This window comes from Aegilops tauschii, chromosome 3 (assembly GCF_002575655.3).
Source record: "Aegilops tauschii subsp. strangulata cultivar AL8/78 chromosome 3, Aet v6.0, whole genome shotgun sequence".
In the NCBI taxonomy this organism is placed as follows: Eukaryota; Viridiplantae; Streptophyta; class Magnoliopsida; order Poales; family Poaceae; genus Aegilops; species Aegilops tauschii.
In genome coordinates, this window is record NC_053037.3 from 447,733,051 (window position 1) to 447,755,518 (window position 22,468).

At 48.9% G+C, this 22,468-nt stretch overlaps 1 protein-coding gene across 1 annotated transcript; it reads left to right on the forward strand.

The window, feature by feature from the left end:
* Window positions 1–234: 234 nt before the first annotated feature.
* On the forward strand, window positions 235–1,989 carry LOC109731915 (UDP-glycosyltransferase 87A1). The gene is made up of 2 exons (XM_020291089.4): window positions 235–899; window positions 981–1,989. Exons 1-2 carry the CDS (start codon window positions 326–328, stop codon window positions 1,874–1,876), a joined length of 1,470 nt encoding a protein of 489 aa, XP_020146678.1. The 5' UTR covers window positions 235–325; the 3' UTR covers window positions 1,877–1,989.
* The last annotated feature ends 20,479 nt before the right edge of the window (window positions 1,990–22,468 follow it).

A 22,468-nucleotide genomic window follows, 5' to 3' on the forward strand; every position in this document is an offset into this window, starting at 1 on the left:
AAGGATGTACTGATGGCATGATGTCAGCAATGATGTTATCATTTGCAGCACTACCATTCCACTCATGCAGATACGGGTATGATTCTTCTGTTGGCTTTGTCCATGAGAATCAAAAGGCTGCATTATTATTTTGGATTTGCGAATTCTCATCTGGATAGAGAGATTTTTGAGAGAAATGTAAAAAAAGAACCTTTTTTCTCGCAGAACTGGTCTGGTACTGAATTATTGTATGCCGCCGCCGGCCTACCGCCGTGTTCCATGGACTTGCTTGCTCCCCTATACGACAATCGAAAAGTAAAGAGATCACCTAGAAATCCCGAAAAGTATGACAACGTCTCAATCATCACCGCGTTACATAAGAGTACTCGACCGATCTCTCACCGCCGTGCGCACAGAATCAAACATGGCAACGGCGGCTCGGCACATGGTCGCTCTGCCGTACCCGGGCCGCGGCCACATCAACCCCATGCTCGCCGTGTGCCGCCTGCTCGTCGCCGCGGACGGCGCCCTCACCGTCACCGTCGTCGTCACGGAGGAGTGGCACGGGCTGCTGGCCTCCGCCGGAGTGACCCCCACGCTGCCGGGCCGCGTCCGCCTCGCCACCATCCCCAACGTCATCCCCTCCGAGCACGGCCGCGGGGCCGACCACGGCGGCTTCATCGAGGCCGTAAACTGCAAGATGGGGGAGCCCGTCGAGCGGCTGCTCGACCGGCTGGCGCTGGAGCTGGGGCGGAGGCCAGACGCTATCGTGGCCGACACGTACCTGCAGTGGGCGGTGGCGGCCGGCGCGCGGCGCGGGATACCGGTGTGCTCGCTGTGGACCCAGCCGGCCACCTTCTTCTTGGCGCTCTGCCATTTGGACCTGTGGCGACCTGCGGTTGAAGGTGTCAGCGACGAAGGTACTAGCTAATCGATCATGCTCCAGCTTCTCGTCAGTAAATTACAAGACAACTGATGAGTTCTACTTGTATGCTCTGCAGAACTAAGCTGCAAGTCATTGGATCCATATGTCCCGGGCCTCTCATCAGTGAGGTTGTCTGATGTCAAGATCTTCCTCGCCTGGAAAGGGCCAATCAAATTAGCAGCGGAGGTGTTCGTCAACGTACGTAAAGCGCAGTGCGTCTTCTTCACCTCCTTCCACGAGCTCGAGCCCAGTTCCATGAGCACAATAGCAGAGTCACTTCCCTGCCCCATCTATCCAGTCGGCCCTTCCATCCTGCGTGCGCCGGACAACGGGGAGAGCGCCCGCGACGAGGAGCACCGGCGCTGGCTGGACGCGCAGCCGGAGAACTCGGTGCTGTACGTCTCGTTCGGCAGCTTCGTCGCCATGCCGCCCAAGCAGTTCGAGGAGATCGCCGTGGGGCTGCGCGACAGCGCGGTCAGGTTCTTCTGGGTGGCCCGGGACAGGGCCACCGCCGGCCTGCGGGAGATGTGCGGCGACAAGGGGTTGGCGGTGCCGTGGTGCGACCAGCAGGAGGTGCTGCGCCACCCGTCCGTTGGCGGCTTCCTCAGCCACTGCGGGTGGAACTCGGTGCTTGAGGCCGTGTGCGCCGGAGTGCCGGTGATTGGCTTCCCCGTCGCGTGGGATCAGCTGGTGAATGCCCGGATGGTCGCCGACGAATGGAAGACCGGCATCAACCTGAGGCAGCAGAGTGGGGAGGACGGGATCGTGAGCAGGGCCGCGCTCTCTGATGCCGCGAGGAAGCTGATGAATTTGGACAGTGGTGCCGGCCAAGAGATGAGGAGAAGGGCTGCGCAGCTGCGCGAGGCTTCCCGTGGCGCGGTCATCGAAGGCGGCTCGTCCCATCGTTCTTTGAGCGGTTTCCTCGAGGATCTTGTTGAGGGGAAATTGGAGGTCGCTGAAAGTTCCGCGTGAATTCTTCGTTTAGTCCAGTCAGCGACAGAAAAATATTGTAGCTGTTTGTGGTTCAAAATGGTGCATCATAGTAAGGCCATGTGTCCTACAGATATTTCATTTATTTTGCTGCACTTGAGAGCATTCTGACCGATCCCTATCCGGCGTTAGAGGAAGATAAATACGGTTTTTTTTTTCTCTAACCGGTACTTAACCAAACTCCTAAAATCATTAGTGGGGGAAAACCTTACTCCACGGTGGTAGTGACTCTTAAATAAGTGAGGAAACGTAGTAAGAAAAAAATCGTCCTACAATCACCCAGAAACAATTTGAAGATGCATATAAGGCTTGGATCAACGATCGTTACTAACTCCGGAGTGCAGCGGAAGTAGACGAGTAGGTGTATATCGTACTTAGAGTCCCTCGAACCTTTGATGACGATCCCGCGAACCGCCCTCGAATAGAAGACAGAAAGCACGACCTCTCTACTTGGTTGCAAGAGTACGGTTCTCACGATCCGGCAGCGCTTCACCGTCCAGAGCAAATCGTCGCCGGAGAAATAGAGGGAGGAGATTAAAACCACACCGTGCTTCTAATTATGAGGATTAGAAAAATTAGGTCTAGCCCTACTTAGTCAACTATGACCAGCTAGAAATAGAACTAGATGAATTAGAGAAGGCTCCAAAACTTGTGTATTGAAAATGGCCAAGACCTCATGTATATATAGGTTAGATGGGAGAGGAGGGGTTGCCACCAAGGAGGGAAATCCTCTCCTTGGTGTGCTGGCAAATGGGGACTCCTCCCCCTGTCGACGTTCTGGGATCAGGGGTACCCAGACTTGCCTGCCTGCGGCCCAGCACGCGGACTCATCGACGGCCCGGTACGGCCCACCTACAAGGCCCCCGGGACAAGACCCTCGCGATGGTCCCCGACCTCACGAGGCAGACGACGCCAAGACCTCCCGACGAGCAGTGCCCCGAGCCTGCCTCCCGAGGGGCGGAGACTTCTATGCAGGTACCCAGCCTCACGAGGATCTCGATAACGTGAGCCATGACGACCAAGGCCAGGCGGGTGCCAGCGGACGCAGAGAGGACAGTTTCCTGTTTGGTGCTAAGGAGGCAAGGACCGGCGTGGGATCCCGAGGGATCCTCCCAAAGGTTTCCATTCCAGTGCAACGAGACCAAGACCACGAGCTCGGCAGGACGGATGTCATCACCGAGCCCACCTCTGCATCACGACCAGAAACTTTGCAGGCGAAGACCACCTTTCGTCAGGATAAGATGTACTTCATGTCCCCATTCAGAATTGGCCGTTGTGGAATCCATCCCGCCTAAACTATGAGGGAAGAGGACCAAGGCCACTATAAATAGAGACTAGCTGCCGCCGTAGAGAGGGACCGATCCATTCTGACTTCCCGAGTCCTCGCGAGGCAGCTCATCCACTGTACTAGTTCATCCACAAACCTCCTCACGAGGCTAATCCACCGTAAAGTAGGAGTAGGGTTTTACACCGCAAGGTGGCTCGAACTTGGGTAAATCTCCGTGTTCATCTTCTTCCCCGCTCGCAAGAACTCGACGAGGCCAAGCCATGAGGAGACGAGCTTGAGTTTGAGGCTAGGGTAGATCTTCGCACACGCCCCAGAGTTCGAACCTTCTTGGGTCCGCGGAGCCCCGATTCCGACATTTGGCGCGCCAGGTAGGGGCATGTCGAAACTCCCTTTCGCTCTGTTTCATCTCCGCTCCGTCGCTCCCATGGCCGACGTCCGTCGAGTCCGCGCCGAGCGCCGGGCTGCTCGCGTCGCCCAGACGGCGCCTGATGTCGGCTAGGACTACGTCGGTATTTCCCCAAAGAGGAAGGGATGATGCAGCACAGCGACGGTAGGTATTTTCCTCAGTGAAGACACCAAGGTTATCGAACCAGTAGCAGAACCAAGCAACACAACGTAAACAGCCCCTGCACACAGATAACAAATCCTCGCAACCCGGCATGTTAAAGAGGTTGTCAATCCCTTCCGGGTAACGGCGCCCAAGATGACAAACGGACGTGAGATAAAATTGTAGTAGATTGATAGATTGAACACCAAATAAAATAAATAAGAATAAAACGCAGTAAGGTATTTTTGTATTTTTGATTTAATAGATCTGAAAATAAATGCAAAGGAAAAGTAGATCGCAAAGGCAAATATATGAGAAAGGGACCCGGGGGCCGTAGGTTTCACTAGTGGCTTCTCTCGAGAAAAATAGCAAACGGTGGGTGAACAAATTACTGTTGGGCAATTCATAGAACTTTAAATAATCATGACAATATCTAGGCAATGATCATTACATAGGCATCACGTCCAAGATTAGTAGACCAACTCCTGCCTGCATCTACTACCATTACTCCACACATCGACCGCTATCCAGCATACATCTAGTGTATTAAGTTCATGGAGAAATGGAGTAATGTAATAAGAACGATGACATGATGTAGACAATATCTATCTATGTAGAAATAGACCCCATCGTTTTATCCTTAGTAGCAACGATACATACGTGTCGGTTCCCCTTCTATCACTGGGATCAAGCACCATAAGATCGAACCCACTACAAAGCACCTCTTCCCATTGCAAGATAAATAGATCAAGTTGGCCAAACAAAACCCAAATATCGGAGAAGAAATACGAGGCTATAAGAAATCATGCACATAAGAGATCAAAGAAGACTCAAATAACTTTCATGGATAAAAAGATAGATCTAATCATAAACTCAAAGTTCATCGGATCCCAACAAACACACCGCAAAAAGAGTTACATCGTATGGATCTCCAAGAGACCATTGTATTGAGAATCAAACGAGAGAGAGGAAGCCATCTAGCTACTAACTACGGACCCGAAGGTCTACAAAGAACTACTCACGCATCATCGGAGAGGCACCAATGGAGGTGGCGAACCCCATCCGAGATGGTGTCTAGATTGGATCTGGTGGTTCTGGACTCTGCGGCGGCTGCATCAATATTTCGTCGACTCCCCTAGGGTTTTGGAAATACGGGGGTATTTATAGAGCAAAGAGGCGGTCCGGGGGGCACCCGAGGTGGGCACAACCCACCAGGGCGCGCCTGGGCCTCCTGGCGCGCCCTGGTGGGTTGTGCTCTCCTCGGAGCACCCCCCAGGCACAACTAGGGCCCATTACGTGTCTTCTGGTCCAAAAAAATCTCCGTGAAGTTTCGTTGCATTTGGACGTCATCTGATATTGATTTTCTGCGATGTAAAAAACATGCAGAAAACAGCAACTGACACTTGGCACTATGTCAATAGGTTAGTACCAAAAAATGATATAAAATGACTATAAAATGATTATAAAACATCCAAGATTGATAATATAACAACATAGAACAATAAAAAATTATAGATACGTTGGAGACGTATCAGCATCCCCAAGCTTAACTCCTACTCGTCCTCGAGTAGGTAAGTGATAAAAACAGAATTTTTGATGTGGAATGCTGCCTATCATGTCATATCATATTCTTTTCTTATAGCATGAACATTTGGACTTTTATGTGATTCAAAGCAATAGTCTAGTTTTGACATGACAATTTAAATACTCAAGCATATCAACAAGCAACCATGTCTTTCAAAATATCAAGGCTAACATAAGTTATCCCTAGCCCACACTACTAGGGAAAACCTTATACACAGAACTTTAGCAGTAGCGCTTGTTAAAAAAGCTCGCTAGTGCTAAATAGCAGTAGCGCGTTGGGGATAACCGCGCTACAGATACATATGTAGCAATAGCACGTCTAACAATAAAAGCGCTACTACTAAAATTCCCACTACTAAGCCGATAGGCTACACATAGTAATAGCGATCGTATAGAAACAGCGCTACCGCTAATATCTTTGTAGCAGCGCGTTTACGTAGAAAGGCGCTACTGCTAACAAAAATAAAATGAAATGAAAAGCAAATAGAAAAGTAAATGAAAATGTAAGAAATAGAAAAAGGAGAAAGGAAAAAATGTAAAGAAAAATAAATAAATAAGGAAAAAAATAGAAAGGCATAGCAGTAGCTTGTTTTCTGAAACGCGCTATAGCTAACTTAGCTATATCGTGTTTTCCGTAACGCGCTACCGCTATGTTTGACATAACCAGCGGTTTCCCTCCCCCCGGCCACCACTTCTCCCCCAAATCCCTCGCCCCACTTCGCTGCCGTCTCCCCAATTCTTCGTCGCCGTCTCCTCCGACGTCGACGCCCGCAACCTCACCGTCTCCCCACGAGGCCGGCCTCAACCATACCGCCGCCGCCCGAGGCCGCCCTCAACCTCACCGCCGCCGCCCGAGCCTGCCCAGGACCGCCGCTGCCCGAGCCTGAGCCCACCCTCCCCGCCCCTGCCTCCGTCGCCGAGCACCTCCCCGCCACCGTCTCTCCCCTCTCTATAAGCCCCCCACCCCTCCTCTATCTCTGCATTTTCGTCCTGCCATGTTAATTAGCAGTAATAGTATATGTTAATTAGTAGTAGGGTTCATAGATAATTTTTTTTACTAGTAGTGGTATTAGATATTAATTAGTAGTAGTGGTGGTACTAGTTAACTAGGGCAGTAGGGTTAATAGTAGATGTCTTTTAGTTAGGGTAATAACAGATGTTAAGTAGTGGATAATGTATATGTTAATTAGTTCAGTAGGGTTTAGTTTTTGAATTGAGTTTGTTTAACTAGATGTTAATTAGGGCAGTAGGATTTAGTTTAGAGTAAAATTTAGTTCAGTAGTTAACTAAATATAATATATGTTTGGTTTTTGAATTGAGTTTGAGAGAGCATGAGATTTGTGTAGATTTTCTTGAAGTGTCAAACATTTCCGTTCCGGCAAATGTTTTCTTGAGTTTCCAAGTGGCCTATGTTTTGCCGGAATGTCGATTCATTTCCATTCTGGCAAATTTCAATAACTTGATTTGTCCACTTTTTAGCAAAGGTCGTGCCGAAATTTTCTGTGAATTTCGGCATGACTTGTGCTACAAACTAGGACATATCGAGTGCCCGGGATTTGCCGCACCGGGAAGGAGTCAGCGTTCCTGCAAAACATAGGCCTTTTTTAATGTCATTATTCATTTTATTAGGTCTAGAATTAATTGACTAGATTGAATCGTAGGAAATATGGCTAGCAACGATGAAGGACAAGGTTCTGGTGATTGCGACGACGTCTACCTGGCGGCAGACGAATTTTTGAGCCTTGTCGACGATCAACGGATGTTGTTGCTGGGCCCACCTGTCGCATCGGGGACTGATACCGACATGCAGACCGACGCTGAGACTGAGACCGGCGGAGCCGATCTAGAACCGAAAGCAAAGAGGCCACGACGCCCAAACCAGCTCATGACTACTAGACTGGTGGTCACGGAGATGGACGACGGCATTTTTGAGCCAATAGCGCCCGAGGAAGCGCGATCGTGCTACGGCAATCAAATAGGCTGCATCGTACGGACAGCCTCCACCATCAACGATGAGAAACTAAAGAAGATGGATAATATGAGGCCCTCACTCCTAAAGAAGCTGCACCAGATATTCTTGTTCCCGGGCCGGAATGAAAAGGATTATAAAGATCCAAATAAGGACCCAGCAATGAAGAAGATAAACAAACATGCCATGGCCAAGTTTAGCGACGTGTTGGCCACCTGGAAAGCAAGGGTGAAACATCGGATCGTCAACAAAAAGGAACCCTACTCCTAGATTGTAAAGGATAATCCGACAATCACGGAAGAGCAGTTTGAAATATTCAAGGCGGCTTGCGAGGCCGAAGCTGCCAAAAAAAAGTCAAAGTACATGAAGGGGCTTCAGCAGAGGAACATGGGGTGCCATCACCTCGGAAGCCGTGGTTACGGCGGGAAGAGGTCCATATGGGCCAAGGAGGACGCGGAACGCGAGAGTCTGGGCATCCCACACCCCTTGGCGGACTTCACCATCCCGCAGGAGCGTGGTGTCCTCAGGGCACGGCACCATTGGGACTCAGTCAAGAAGGTTTTCGAGACGGAACCGGTCACGGCGGAGTTCATGAGACTGCTGGTAATTTTAGTTTCTGATCAATTCGACTGCACGTTTAGTCATATTTGTAAATGATCTTTGTTCCTTTTCCAGAGAGAGCATCACAGGATTGCGGCCAGAAGCGACTCGCCGTCTGAGGCGTTGGCGAGGCCCAAGTGGGACACTCCATTCAACCGGGCGTTGAACATATTGAAAGGACTCCCGGTGGACACTCGGCCGTCGTATGGACGCGTGCACGGTGTCGGAGACGGCGCCACGTGGAAGAAGTACTACCGTGAGACCACGGAGGAGAGAAAGGAAAGACGGAGGTTAACTGAAGAAAACATCGACAAGAAGGTTGAGATTACGGTTGAGAAGACTGAGACAGTCGCAACAGCGGTAGCTGCCGCAAAACAGGTGATTGCAGATATGTCTACTGTCTTGGTTCCGGCCGTTTTCAATTGGAGCAGGCAAAATCCAAAAAAAATAATGCAGCGGACTTTCCCCTTGCTGACTTCTTTGGGAGCAGCTCGACTAGCGTTGCACCAGCACCTGCTCCTGCACCTGCGCCCGCACCGGCTCCCGCACCTGCTCTGGCACCGGCTCTGGCACCGGACGTGCTCGGTGGTGCTTCGTCTTTGGCTGAGCTCGACGCCCTCATGGTATCTGTCACACCGGCCCTCTTCAATAAATGTATAATCTCCCGTTTCCGTTGCCTTTCGGATGTCTCACGTCGCAGACATGTCATTGCAAGCCGACGTAACCCCGTGCACCATATTGTACACCATCGGCAACCAGAAGGTGTACGTGGGGAAGGCGACGATAATGAAGCCGAAGGAACCATTATTCCACAACCGGCCGATCCCCCTGACGTCTTCAAGGTTTCCGTGGTCAATGTCAAACCGGGCCATGAGAATTTGGCTCCTCCGGTACTAGGGGGGATGACGACGAGACCCGAGCGGCGGCTTGGTGGTTGCAATGGGTGGGTCCTGTTGTGGCCAAAGAGTCTGCTTCGTCTGAAGGTGGCCGGGAGCACACCCACGAGCACGCAGCCTCAGCAAGGTATGAACATCAACACCCCACCTACCCAATTAGCGTCGGCTGTCGTGCTAGGTGATAGCGGACGGGGTGAGGAAGAGGCTCCATTAGTCGTTGATGACGTCGCCATAGATGAGGATGAGGATGACGATGACACTCAACAGTATCTCAATACTGGCGCCTATGATGAGTACTCAGGGTTTGAGCGTCATGAGTCGGTGCCTGAATTGCCGCCTCCGGAGGCTGAACATATTATAGACGACCTTCCAGTACCAAAGAAGCATAGGAAGAGACCGAGGAAAGGCAACAAAGCTGCTTCTATGATCCAGCCGCCTCAGCAGCCTCGGGTTCAAGACCGTATACCTATCCCCGGTGCGGCAAAATGGCATATCACCGGTGAACCAATCCTACCTAAGGCAGCGTTAGAGGCCACACACAGTGATCTAAGGAGACTTCATGACGATGTGCTGCGGAGAGAGAAAAGCCTCATTGCCTTGGAAAATCCAGGATACCCACTCTACGTGGTTAACGTGCCGCCGCAAAGTTCGTACGTCCACACATGCGCCGCGGACAAGTTCTTCCTTCGATTCGATTACATCTTCGACATGTTTCACTTGAAGAAGCTGCATTTTACGTTTTTCCGCCTTTATGCCTTGTACATGAACTACATCATCGGGATTGAGCAGATACCTTATATGTGTGTCGCTGACCCGTACTTCATGCATGAGAGCTTCTTGGCAGTCTGCGCAGAGCACCGTGAATACGCGAGGGACTACATCGCCAATTTCATGGTCGCCAATAAGGACAAGGAGGCGATTCTCGTGCCTTATCATCATGTGTAAGTCATCCGTGCAGATATCCTTCCTTCGATTTCAATCATTCATTTGCACGGTGGAGGCTAATTAATTTGAGGTGTACTTATTTTGCGCAGCGGCGGGCGCGTCGTCCTCATCATCCTCTACCCTCGATACTCCCACGCTCTTTACTTGGACTCGTCGAAGAACATGAACAAAAAAGATTACACCCACATCAAGTCTGTTCTCGATGGTGCCATGTTTTACTACGGCGCACAGGGTGGAGAGGTCAAGGACGAGAAGAAAAGGGACGGCAGGCCCGCCTTCGGCCATAAGACCGACTTCTGCTGCATCCAGAAACCGAGTGATACTCTTAGTGATGGATTCTATGTCCTACACCACATGCTGGAGTACAGACGGGATCAGCAGAACCTTCGCATGTCACCTAAATCCAGCAATATCCATATTCTGCAATGGGCAAAGAACGCAGGAGATATCCCGGATCATCGACTTCGAGGTGAGTTCTATCACATCCAGTGTGAACTTGCCCAAGTCATCGTGAAGGAGGTCCTCGACAAAGCAGGTCTGTTCTACGAGGAAGGGCAAATGTCGCGGGAAGACGTCCGAACACACGTAGCCGCTCAGCGTCTCGACCTGAAGCCTTTCACTAAGCTCGGGGACTATCTCCCTGACTTGGATGGATGGAACGACATGTTGGAGTGATTGACAATGTGTCCGTTTAGTCCATACTTTCTGAATGATGAAACTTTGAGTTATGCACGACGAAACTTTATTTGTGATGTAATTAAACCGTCCTCCTCAACTAGCGAAGATCACTCTAGTTAGGGCATTTTGGGTACGATGAACTTTGTTATTTATGCTTATGATATGTTGCTTTTATTTTTGCCAAGTCTGTCTCTTTCTGTTGCTCAACTATGTATGTTGCATATCATCGACTCATGTGACGATGCAAGTGCATAGATCATCAATGACGAATAAGTGCAACGCCAGGAGTATACGATGAGTGGCCGGACTGTTAGGCCCAGGTGTACCGGTTTTCGGTTTCCGAGCGACAGCCAGTAGTTAGTTTAGGTTCACGCTAATGCGAGAGAGGGATACGAACTCATGTACTGCATAGTTCCGCTCTCACTCATAGTGATAGCTCTTCTCGCGTATATCATTTTTAGATGGATGACGATGTAGTTGCAAGTAATCGGGACTTGTATCGCTATTTTCGAGATGATGACGAGAGACCACTTTGTGTTGGATGATGATTATGATGATGACATGATTTGATGCTATGATTACATTTGTATGTGTATGATATGCTAAAGATTATTGTATAAAGCCTATTCAAATACAAAACAAATATGCAAAAAGCTAATAAAACTAATAGTAAAGAGGGGGCAAAAGTTAGCAGCAGCGTGCTCTTACCAGTAGCGCGCCCAAGCTAAAAGCGCTGCAGCTATTAGCAGTAGCGCGTTGAACTAAAGCTCTCTGCTGCTAGCCATGTATAGCAGTAGCGTGGGGAAGCACGTGCTACTGATACATGTTAGCTGTATCGCCGTATCAGTAGCGCGGTACCCCGCACTACTGATACACCAAATACCCACGCTACTGCTAGGCTTTTCCCTAGTAGTGCCATCATGCTCAACCATTGATCCATTCATCAAACACACTCGCATATTAGCTACACCCAATACTCAAGTACGATCATATTGCCTCTTAGTTGGTGCTTTTATAAGAGAAGATGGAAACTCAAATTCAAAAATAAAAATTGCATAAAGTAAAAGAAAGGCCCTTTGCAGAGGGAAGTAGAGATTTGTAGAGGTGCCAGAGCTCAAAGCGAAAAATTTAGAGATAAAAACATTTTGGGAGGTGTATCCTTCCCACCAACGAAAACGACTTAGAGTTCCCAACACTTTTCATGCTAGATATATCATAAGCGGTTCCCAAGCAAAAAATAAAGTTTATTCCTTTTTCAACCATACTTTCACTTTCCATGCCTAGCCGTATCCACGGTTGCCCTCCATACCAACACTTTCCAAGGAATTTATTATTTGACAACATAAAGTAAATTCATTTTTCATTTCGGGACTGGGCATCCCTAATACCTTTGCCTAACTCTCGTGCAACGACAAGTGAATAAACACTCATCGTGAGAATAACACATCTAGCATGGAAAATATTAGCCACCCCTCACCGCTCCGCGAGCGGAACAAACACACAAAAGAGAAGTTTATTTTGAAAATTAGAGATGGCACATACAGATTTGCTTAGAACGGCAAAAGAATACCGCATAGGTAGATATAGTGGACTCAAGTGGCAAAACTGGTTTAAAGGTTTTTGGATGCACAAGTAGAGATCATACTTAGTGCAAAATGAAGGCTAGCAAAAGATTGAGAAGCGGCCAACCACGAAACAAATAATATCATAAGCAACCATTAAGCATAATTAACACCGAATAATGCACCACAAGTAGGATATAATTTCATTGCATGATTATTGACTTTCATGCTTGCATAGGGAATCACAAACCTTAACACCAATATTCTCACTAAAGCATAATTACTCATCAACATAACTCACATATCACATCATCATATCTCAAAACTATTAATAAGAATCAAGTTTATTTTGTCCAATGATCTTCATGAAAGTTTTTATTATATCCTTCTTGGATATCTATCACTTTGGGACTAATTTTCATGTGTTGCTTCACATAAGCTCAAACAAATATAAGTGAAGATCATGAGCATACTTTTTTCTTTCTCTCAAATTAATTTAAGTGAAGCAAGAGAGAATTTCTTGAAAATTTTAATAACTCTCAAATAAATCTAAATGAAGCAAGAGAGCATTTCTTCAAAAAATACTAAAGCACACCGTGCTCAAAAAGATATAAGTGAAGCACTAGAGCAAGTCCATAGCTCATAGAAGATTTAAGTGAAGCATAGAGAGCAATTCTAACAAGTCATGGTATAATTTTGGCACTCTCAAATAGGTGTGTCCAGCAAGGGATCAAGACTTAAAACACAAAACAAAACAAGCAAAGACTCATATCATACAAGACGCTCCAAGCAAAACACATAATATGTGACGAATAAAAATATAGCTTCGAGTAAAATACCGATGGTTGTTAGAAGAAAGAGGGGATGCCACTCGGGGGCATCCCCAAGCTTAGTTGTTTGCTCATTTTTGGATAATAGCTTGGGATGTCGGGGCATCCCCAAGCTTAGGCTCTTCTACTCCTTATTCCTTCATCCATCGTAAGATAACCCAAAACTTGAAAACTTCAATCACACAAAACTCAACAAAAACCTTCGTGAGATCCGTCAGTATAAGAAAGCAAACCACTACTATAAGTATTGTATCAAACCAATTCATATTTTATTTTTGCATTATATCTACTGTATTCCAACTTTTCTATGGCAAAAACCCATCAATGAAAACCATAGAGCCATCAAAATAAGCACACAACGCAAAGAAAACAGAATCTGTCAAAAACAGAACAGTCTGTAGCAATCTGGATATTTCGAATAATTCTGAAACTACAAAAGTTCTGAAAAATTAGGACGACCTGAGCAATTTTTATATTAATCTTCTGCAAAAATAATTGGCATTTTATCACGCTCTGGTTAAAATTAAGAATTATTTTCATGAGCGCAAAAGTTTCTGTTTTCAGCAAGATCAAACAACTATCACCCAAGAAGATCCTAAAGGCTTTACTTGGCACAAACACTAATTAAAACACAAAAAACACAATCATAACATTAGCATAATTGTGCTAACACTCAAGAACAGAAAGCAAAAAGCAAAAATAAATTTTATTCATTGGGTTGCCTCCCAACAAGCGCTATAGTTTTATGCCCTTAGCTAGGCATAAAGCAAGGATGTAAGTTTTGTCATCCTTCTTCTTAATTTTCTTAGAGGTGTTTTCATGGGGTTTTGTAAACACAGCATAAAACATATTATCCATGGAAACTATAGCATTCCTAAGTTGGTTTTCATTATAACCCCTTTGGTTTCCGGCAACAATCCAAGAGTAATGTTGATTAACATCATTGAAAACTTGTTGGATTATATCTAAAACGGGGACTTCCTTTTTAAGATTCTCATCAAAGATTTTATTATCCCCAAGCAAATGTCTTAAAGCATAGTCACTATTGTAAAGAATTTCATCTATCACAGATTTTGCATGATTCATACCATAATAATCAAAGATTTCCCTAGCTTCCCGTATTATGTAGTCAAACTCATTCATAAGAACGAGAGTGCCCAACTTTTTAGCCCTAGGATTCTTTATGTCGGGAAGCTCAAAAAAAAATCTTTGCAAAGTAGGATGGGTACGAATAAATTTACTTTCAAGTTTCAGAACTAGTGCTGAAATAGCATCCGCATAAGATCTAGTAGTTTCAAGTATAGGAGCATCATCAAGACTTAGATTCCCAACACAATTGAAAAATGCTTGGGTACGTTCTTTTCCCATAATGTTCCCTTGCCCCAAGATAAAAGTTTTAGCATCCAGATTGCCCGTACGTCCAATCTTAGGAGTTAGGCCATCATCTGTTGGTGCCATACCAAAATCACTCATGATTGCAAGCAAAGGATAGATCTGACAAGAAAACGGCGAACGGAAAAAGAGGGGCGAATAAAACGGCAAATTTTTGTGAAGTGGGGGAGAGGAAAACAAGAAGCAAATGGCAAATAATGTAAATTGAGAGGAGATGAGATTTGCAATTAGGAACCTGGTATATGTTAAAGATCCTCCCCGGCAACGGCACCAGAAATTCCGTTTGATGCCGGCTAGGACTACGTCGGTATTTCCCCAAAGAGGAAGGGATGATGCAGCACAGCGACGGTAGGTATTTCCCTCAGTGAAGAAACCAAGGTTATCAAACCAGTAGGAGAACCAAGCAACACAACGTAAACAACCCCTGCACATAGATAACAAATCCTTGCAACCCGACGTGTTAAAGGGGTTGTCAATCCCTTTCGGGTAACGGCGCCCAAGATGGCAAACGGATGTGAGATAAAATTGTAGTAGATTGATAGATCGAACGCCAAATAAAATAAATAAGAATAAAATGCATCAAGGTATTTTTGTATTTTTGGTTTAATAGATCTGAAAATAAATGCAAAGGAAAAGTAGATCGCAAAGGCAAATATATGAGAAAGAGACCCGGGGGCCGTAGGTTTCAGTAGTGGCTTCTCTCGAGAAAAATAGCAAAGGGTGGGTGAACAAATTACTGTTGGGCAATTGATAGAACTTCAAATAATCATGACGATATCCAGGCAATGATCATTACATAGGCATCACGTCCAAGATTAGTAGACCGACTCCTGCCTGCATCTACTACTATTACTCCACACATCGACCGCTATCCAGCATGCATCTAGTGTATTAAGTTCATGGAGAAATGGAGTAATGAAATAAGAACGATGACATGATGTAGATAAGATCTATCTATGTAGAGATAGACCCCATCGTTTTATCCTTAGTAGCAACGATACATACGTGTCGGTTCCCCTTCTGTCACTGGGATCAAGCACCGTAAGATCGAACCCACTACTAAGCACCTCTTCCCATTGAAAGATAAATAGATCAAGTTGGCCAAAAAAAACCCAAATATCGGAGAAGAAATACGAGGCTATAAGAGATCATGCATAAAAGAGATCAAAGAAACTCAAATACTTTCATGGATATAAAGAAGATATAACTGATCATAAACTCAAAGTTCATCATATCCCAACAAACATACCGCAAAAAGAGTTACATCATATGGATCTCCAAGAGACCATTGTATTGAGAATTCAGCGAGAGAGAGGAAGCCATCTAGCTACTAACTACGGACCCGAAGGTCTACAAAGAACTACTCACGCATCATCGGAGAGGCACCAATGGAGGTGGTGAACCCCATCCGAGATGGTGTCTAGATTGGATCTGGTGGTTCTGGACTCTGCGGCGGCTGGATCAATATTTCATCGACTCCCCTAGGGTTTTGGGAATGTTGGGGTATTTATAGAGCAAAGAGGTTGTCCGGGGGCACCCGAGGTGGGCACAATCCACCAGGGCGCGCCTGGGCCTCCTGGCGCGCCCTGGTGGGTTGTGATCTCCTCGGAGCACCCCCCCAGGCGCAGCCAGGGCCCATTACGTGTCTTCTGGTCCAAAAAAATCTCCGTGAAGTTTTGTTGCATTTGGACTCCGTCTGATATTGATTTCCTGCGATGTAAAAAACATGCAAAAAACAGCAACTGGCACTTGGCACTATGTCAATAGGTTAGTACCAAAAAATGATATAAAATAACTATAAAATGATTATAAAATATCCAATATTGATAATATAACAACATGGAACAATCAAAAATTATAGATACGTTGGAGACGTATCAGCGCCCATGGGCCGCGGTGTTCCGCGCTGCTCTGCTTCCCCCGTAGCTAACGCTGTCACTGACCCCGCTGCTGACGAGCAGCAGGACTGTTCGCTGCTGCCCTCTGTGCGGCGGGATCGCCACACCGCCATTCCTTCCCTCACCCCGTCACGGCGTCGTCTTCCCACGCTCACCGCGGGCCGGCAAACGCGCAGGTTGCGCTGCTCATGGCATGCGAGCTGTTGCGCTACCGCCCCGTCAACGAGGGCTACGACACCTGGCCGGGTCGCATCACCGAGCTCGTCAATGCCGCTGGCGAGGCCCTGACACCCTCCACTCGCTCCGCCCCCCGCCCTCTCGTGCGGGCGACGTGGCTCATGCGCCACCTCCTCCTCTGCGTGGTGCCGACGCCGAGCCCAGGCGCGATGCGCCTCTGCCCGACTCCCCGCGCGGCGCGCCCCTGCCAGCGCGGGATGAAGCCAGCTGCCAGGTGGTGCAGTGGCCACAAGGTGACGCGCGTGCGTGCACTCCACGCCAGCATCAGGACCGCGCGCCACTGGAGGTTGCGGCGCATGGCGTCAAGACCAAGCTCCCCTCACGTGTGGCACGCCAGTGAGTGCGGCGGGCTGCCGCACCTTCATCCCAGAGCTGCGCCGCGTTGTTTGGCCTGACAAGTTCAAGCCAGATCTGCCCCCGCACTATGACGGCACCCCTGACCCTGCGAAGTTTCTCCATCTCTACTCGCTGAGCATCAAGGCCGCGAACGGTGACGACAAGGTCATGGCGAACTGGTTCCCCATGGCTCTCAAGGATGGCGCACGCTCCTGGCTCCTGCACCTCCCGGAGGGGTCGATCTCCTCCTGGGATGAGCTTCGCGGGCGCTTCATCGCCAACTTCCAGGGCTCCCGCGACCGTGCCCTTGCAGTGAATGACCTGCGGCGCGTGAAGCAACAGCCAAGCGTGACTCTCCACAAGTACATACATCGCTTCACGAATGTTCGCCTCAAGATCCCGAAGGCATCGGACGAGGCCATCAGCTCGGTGTTTACTGATGGCGTCACGACATCATGCCTTGGAGATGTTCAACCTGGCGCACAAGTGCGCAAAGGCCGAAGAGGGCCACCTCTCCCTCCTCGAGCATCCGGAGGACGACCCTGAAGATAAGATGGCCAAGGCTAAGGAGGCGAAGCGCAAGGGTCCCGCCGTGCTGGCAGCAGAGCCCGAGATGAAGCATGGCTGTGACCGTGACGAACCAGCCAAGGACAACCGCCCGTACTGCGTGTTCCACAACGTCCACAACCACAACACCAACGACTGCCAGGAGCTCAGGGCGATCTGCGACGAGCGCCTGGGTCGCCGCCCCCGGGTGCAGTGACCGAAGATACGACCGTGGTGGAGGCCGCTGGGACAGACGCAACCCCCGCCAGGACTGGCGTGATGAGCCTCGTGAGGGCCCTTAGCGTGACCAGCCTCGCGAGGCCCATCCTCAGGGCAATGCCGGCCTCCCTCCGTTGTCGCCGCCGCCAAGAAGGAATGATGACAACCATCAGGACGATGGGGTTGGGGGCTTCCAAGAACCTCGCGCGATTGCCTGCATCCTCGGTGGCGCACATGCACCTGCCTCGAACCGCATCTTCAAGCAGTTCTCTCGCGAGGTGAACGCGGCCCTCCCGAAGCTCGAGGCCACGTGCCCCCTCAGGTGGTCACATTATGCCATCACCTTCGACTCCAAGTACCACCTAAGGTGCGCGGCCACCGCTGGCATGCTCCACATGCTCTGCACGCCCACCATCAGCAACGTCGCGGTCACCAAGACTCTCATCGATGGTGGCGCTGGCCTCAACGTCCTCTCTGTGGAAACATTCGACACGCTCCAAGTGCCTCATGACCAACTCCTGCCCACCAAGCCTTTCTCAGGGGTGACTGATGGCTCCACCACACCCCTGGGGCAGGTGCGCCTCACCATCACCTTCGACAAACGCGACAACTACCACACCGAGCTTATCAACTTTGACGTCGCCCACATCGGCCTCCCGTACAACGTCATCCTCGGGTACCCTGCCCTTGCCAAATTCATGGCAGCAACTCACCATGGCTACAACGTCCTCAAGATGCCTGGGTGCAGCGGCGTCATCACGTTCGCCTGCGATGAGAAAGACACAGTCTGTTCTCTTGAGCATGCCTACCGCGGCGCTGCAGACGAGAACTCTGACGACGAGGGCGGCGTCCTGCCTCAGGATGCCACCCCCGCGAAGAAGAAGCAGCTCCTTCCCAAGAGGAGCCTGGAGACCACAAAGCCCGTTGGTGACACCTCAGGCCACGCGCCTGTGATCGGGGTGCCCCTTCCTCTCGCATAGGAAGGCGTGCCCGGCGCTTCCCTCAGGACGGGCTCAGGGCCTTCCATCTGGAGAGCCTCTGACCTGACCAGTGCGACAAAAGAGGTGCTCGGGCACCACCTGGAGGCGTGCTTCGATGCGCGCCCCCACAAGCAAGGAGCGAGACGCGAGGCGCCAGGGACGCGAGAGTTCATCACCAAGGCGATCGAGGAGCTTCAGGAGACGCAAGCCATGTGTGGCGAGCCTCGCCCTGCACCACCCAGTGCAGCCGCCGCCCTCGACATGGGCGAAGGGCTACGCGTCTGCGTCAACATCCCGGTTCTCAACAGGGCCGCATCTCAGGGCTCTCTTCTAGCCATCGCGTCTCGGCCGGTGCGGAGGCTACCCATGCAGCTACGTCTGCAGGACTTTTAGCCTCGTGAACATGGGCGCTACGTACCAGCGCCTCGCGCAGGCCGCGCACGCGTCTCACGAGGCCCTATGTAAAGCGGCGATGGCTCAGGAGGCCCCGGACCCTTGCGAGCCCCCCGGGCCTCGCGGGCCACTCCAGACAGACTATTTGATCTATATCCCTTTTACCATCCCAGAACTCCTCGTCGAAACTCACCATTTCATTATAATGAGTTAATCTATGCGGTATATTGTTCTCCATAGAAACTTCCGATATTTCGATAAATCGGCCGATTTATCGCTTACCGGTGTCTGGCCGATAAGATAAATCGGCCGACAAATGAGCTGATATGACGATAAATCTACCGTTATGCCGATAAACTGGCCGATTTACCCCTTATCTTGGGTCGACAGATAAGCTCTCGATAAGCGATATCCCCAACATTGGTTGCTCGTGAGTTGGTCGATGCCGAATTTGCTGATGCATTTGAATAAACTCTTCAAATGTGGCTGGATTCTGGTCTGAAATTGGATAGGATCACCCATGTTCTTAAATTCTAGAACTACGGCAGCATCGTCACCCTCATCCTCGACAATTACGTTGGGCACGATCACACAACATGTCATCACCTCTCACAAGGTCTCCGGATCCCATTGTTTAGCAGGTTCACGAACAACTGCAAAACGGGCCTGCATAACTCCAAATGCCCCCTCGACATCCTTTCTAGCTGCTTCTTGTCTTTGGGCAAAGTGGGCCTTTTTCTGGCAAACTGGGTTAAAGATGGTGCTGACAAAGGTAGCCCACAGAGGATAGATACCATTAACCAGATAGTAGCCCATGTTATACTCATATTCATTGACAGTATACTGTTGATACGTCTCCAACGTATCTATAATTTTTTATTGTTCCATGCTATATTATATTCTGTTTTGGATGATTAATGGGTTTTATTATACACTTTTATATTATTTTTTGGGACTAACCTATTAACCGGAGGCCCAGCCCAAATTGTTGTTTTTTGCCTATTTCAGTGTTTCACAGAAAAGAATATCAAACGGAGTCCAAACGGAATCAAACCTTCGGGAACGTGATTTTCGGAACAAACGTGATCCAGAGGACTTGGAGTGGATGTCAAGCAACAGACCAGGAAGCCACGAGGTAGGGGGCGCGCCTACCCCCCCCCCCCCCCCCCCCCCTAATTCCACCACCGCAACCTTCTGTACCCGTGAGATCCCATCTTGGGGCCTTTTCCGGCGTCCTGCCGGAGGGGGCATTGATCACGGAGGGCTTCTACATCAACACCATAGCCTCTCCGATGATGTGTGAGTAGTTTACCTCAGACCTTCGGGTCCATAGTTATTAGCTAGATGGCTTCTTCTCTCTCTTTGGATCTCAATACAAAGTTCTCCTCGATTCTCTTGGAGATCTATTTGATGTAACTCTTCTTTTTGCGGTGTGTTTGTCGAGATCCAATGAATTGTGGGTTTATGATCAAGATTATCTATGAACAATATTTAAATCTCCTCTGAATTCTTTTATGTATGATTGGTTATCTTTGCAAGTCTCTTCAAATTATCAGTTTGGTTTGGCCTACTAGATTGATCTTTCTTGCAATGGGAGAAGTGCTTAGCTTTGGGTTCAATCTTGCGGTGTCCTTTCCCAGTGACGGCAGGGGCAGCAAGGCACGTATTGTATTGTTGCCATCGAGGATAAAAAGATGGGGTTTATATCATATTGCATGAGTTTATCCCTCTACATCATGTCATCTTGCTTAAAGCGTTACTCTGTTCTTATGAACTTAATACTCTAGATGCATGCTGGAGAGCGGTCGATGTGTGGAGTAATAGTAGTAGATGCAGAATCGTTTCGGTCTACTTGTCACGGGCGTGATGCCTATATACATGATCATACCTAGATATTCTCATAACTATGCTCAATTCTATCAATTGCTCGACAGTAATTCGGTTACCCAGCGTAATACTTATGCTCTTGAGAGAAGCCACTAGTGAAACCTATGGCCCCCGGGTCTATTTTCCATTATATTAATCTCCCGTTATTTCCATTGTCGTTTACTTTCTTTCTTTACTTTTACTCTTTATATCATAAAAATACCAAAAATATTATCTTATCATCTCTATCAGATCTCACTTCGTAAGTGACCGTGAAGGGATTGACAACCCCTTTATCGCATTGGTTGTGAGGTTCTTATTTGTTTGTGTAGGTACGTGGGACTCGCGCGTGGTCTCCTACTGGATTGATACCTTGGTTCTCAAAAACTGAGGGAAATACTTACGCTACTTTACTGCATCACCCTTTCCTCTTCAAGAGAAAACCAACGCAGTGCTCAAGAGGTAGCAACTGTCAAGGAGGAGCTTTTCCTTCAGTCAACCTCGCAAACAACGGTGATCGCTGTAGCACATTGATGTCATTGTGAGACCCTGGCATGACAAAGAAAGCGTGCCACATCCAAACATCATGTGATGCAACTGCTTCAAGAATGATGGTGGGCTTCTTAACATGCCCCGATATTGCCCTTGTAAAGCCTTTGGGCAGTTCTTCCATTTCCAATGCATGTCAAGAGATCCAAGCAAACCTGGCCACCCACTTGCTTCTGAGATTGCCAAGAGCCTCTCGGTGTCTGCCACAGTTGGTTCTCTTAGGTACTGAGGTCTGAACACCTCGACCACGGCAGTTTGCAAACTGACCATGGCATCTCCGCATGTGCTCTCAGACATGCATAGGTACTCATCCCACGAATTAGCAGCCATGCCATATGCGAGCATCTGGAGTGCGGCCGTGTACTTTTGGTAACTAGAGAAGCCAATCATTCCCATGGCGTCCTTCTTCAGGATGAAGTAGTCATCATAGGACCGGACGCCATGGTACAAACGATCGAAAACAGTCTTGCACATTCAAAAACACCGGCGAAAATGGTCAGCAAAGAGTGCATCTGGGGCAAAGTAGTCGGCCATCAGTGTCAAATAGCCGCGCACCCTGTTGCAGTTGAGCATTCGATGACCCTTGATCAAGCCCTTGAAATTGAGAACATGTTCCTCCACACGCTCTACATCTTCAAGGACCGCCTACATCATCACCGTCTCATCGGAGTACTCCTCATCGTCCGATGATCCGTTGGACAACTCAACATAGTGCTCGTATATGTACTCCAAATCGGAATCCATTGCTAGAAAGAAGAAGGGGGAATGCTTTTAGCTCCGGCGATTCATCGAACTGTTGCCGGGCATGGTGTGTATAGCAGTAGCGGATGGTACCTCGCGGGGCGGTCGGAGGGCAGGGGGTTGAACGACGACGGAGGAGAAGCGGGGTAGAGCCCTGCTCGAGCACTGGAGGTGCCGGGGACGTAGAGTTCCGACAGGGGTGTGGCGTGGCGGCCGGGGTGGTGGAGCGGCGGCAAAGGCAAGAGAGAAAGTAGAAAGAAGAGAAAATGGGGAGGATGGAGGCGCGGGGTCCGGGAAGGGTTTTGGGTGGGCCAGGGATGTCGGAGTCCTACGCATCTGGTGTCCGGACTCCCGCAAAGCTCCCCCGTTTTGTCTCCGGTTTGCGGGAGAAAACACGCTCGGGCCGCGCCACGGACCGATACAGGCCCGCATTGGATCGCCTCCGCGGTCCGGACAGCACGGTCCAGATGTATCGGGTGGCTTGCGGGTCCGTCTTGGAGATGCCCTAATATGTCTTT

What these genes read in the sequence shown, in the direction of transcription:
- LOC109731915 (XM_020291089.4), top strand. Translation starts at nt 326, where the DNA reads ATGACAACGTCTCAATCATCACCGCGTTACATAAGAGTACTCGACCGA. An exon ending in TGAAGGTGTCAGCGACGAAG is followed by an intron (nt 900 to 980) that starts GTACTAGCTAAT and finishes TATGCTCTGCAG; the next exon opens with AACTAAGCTGCAAGTCATTG.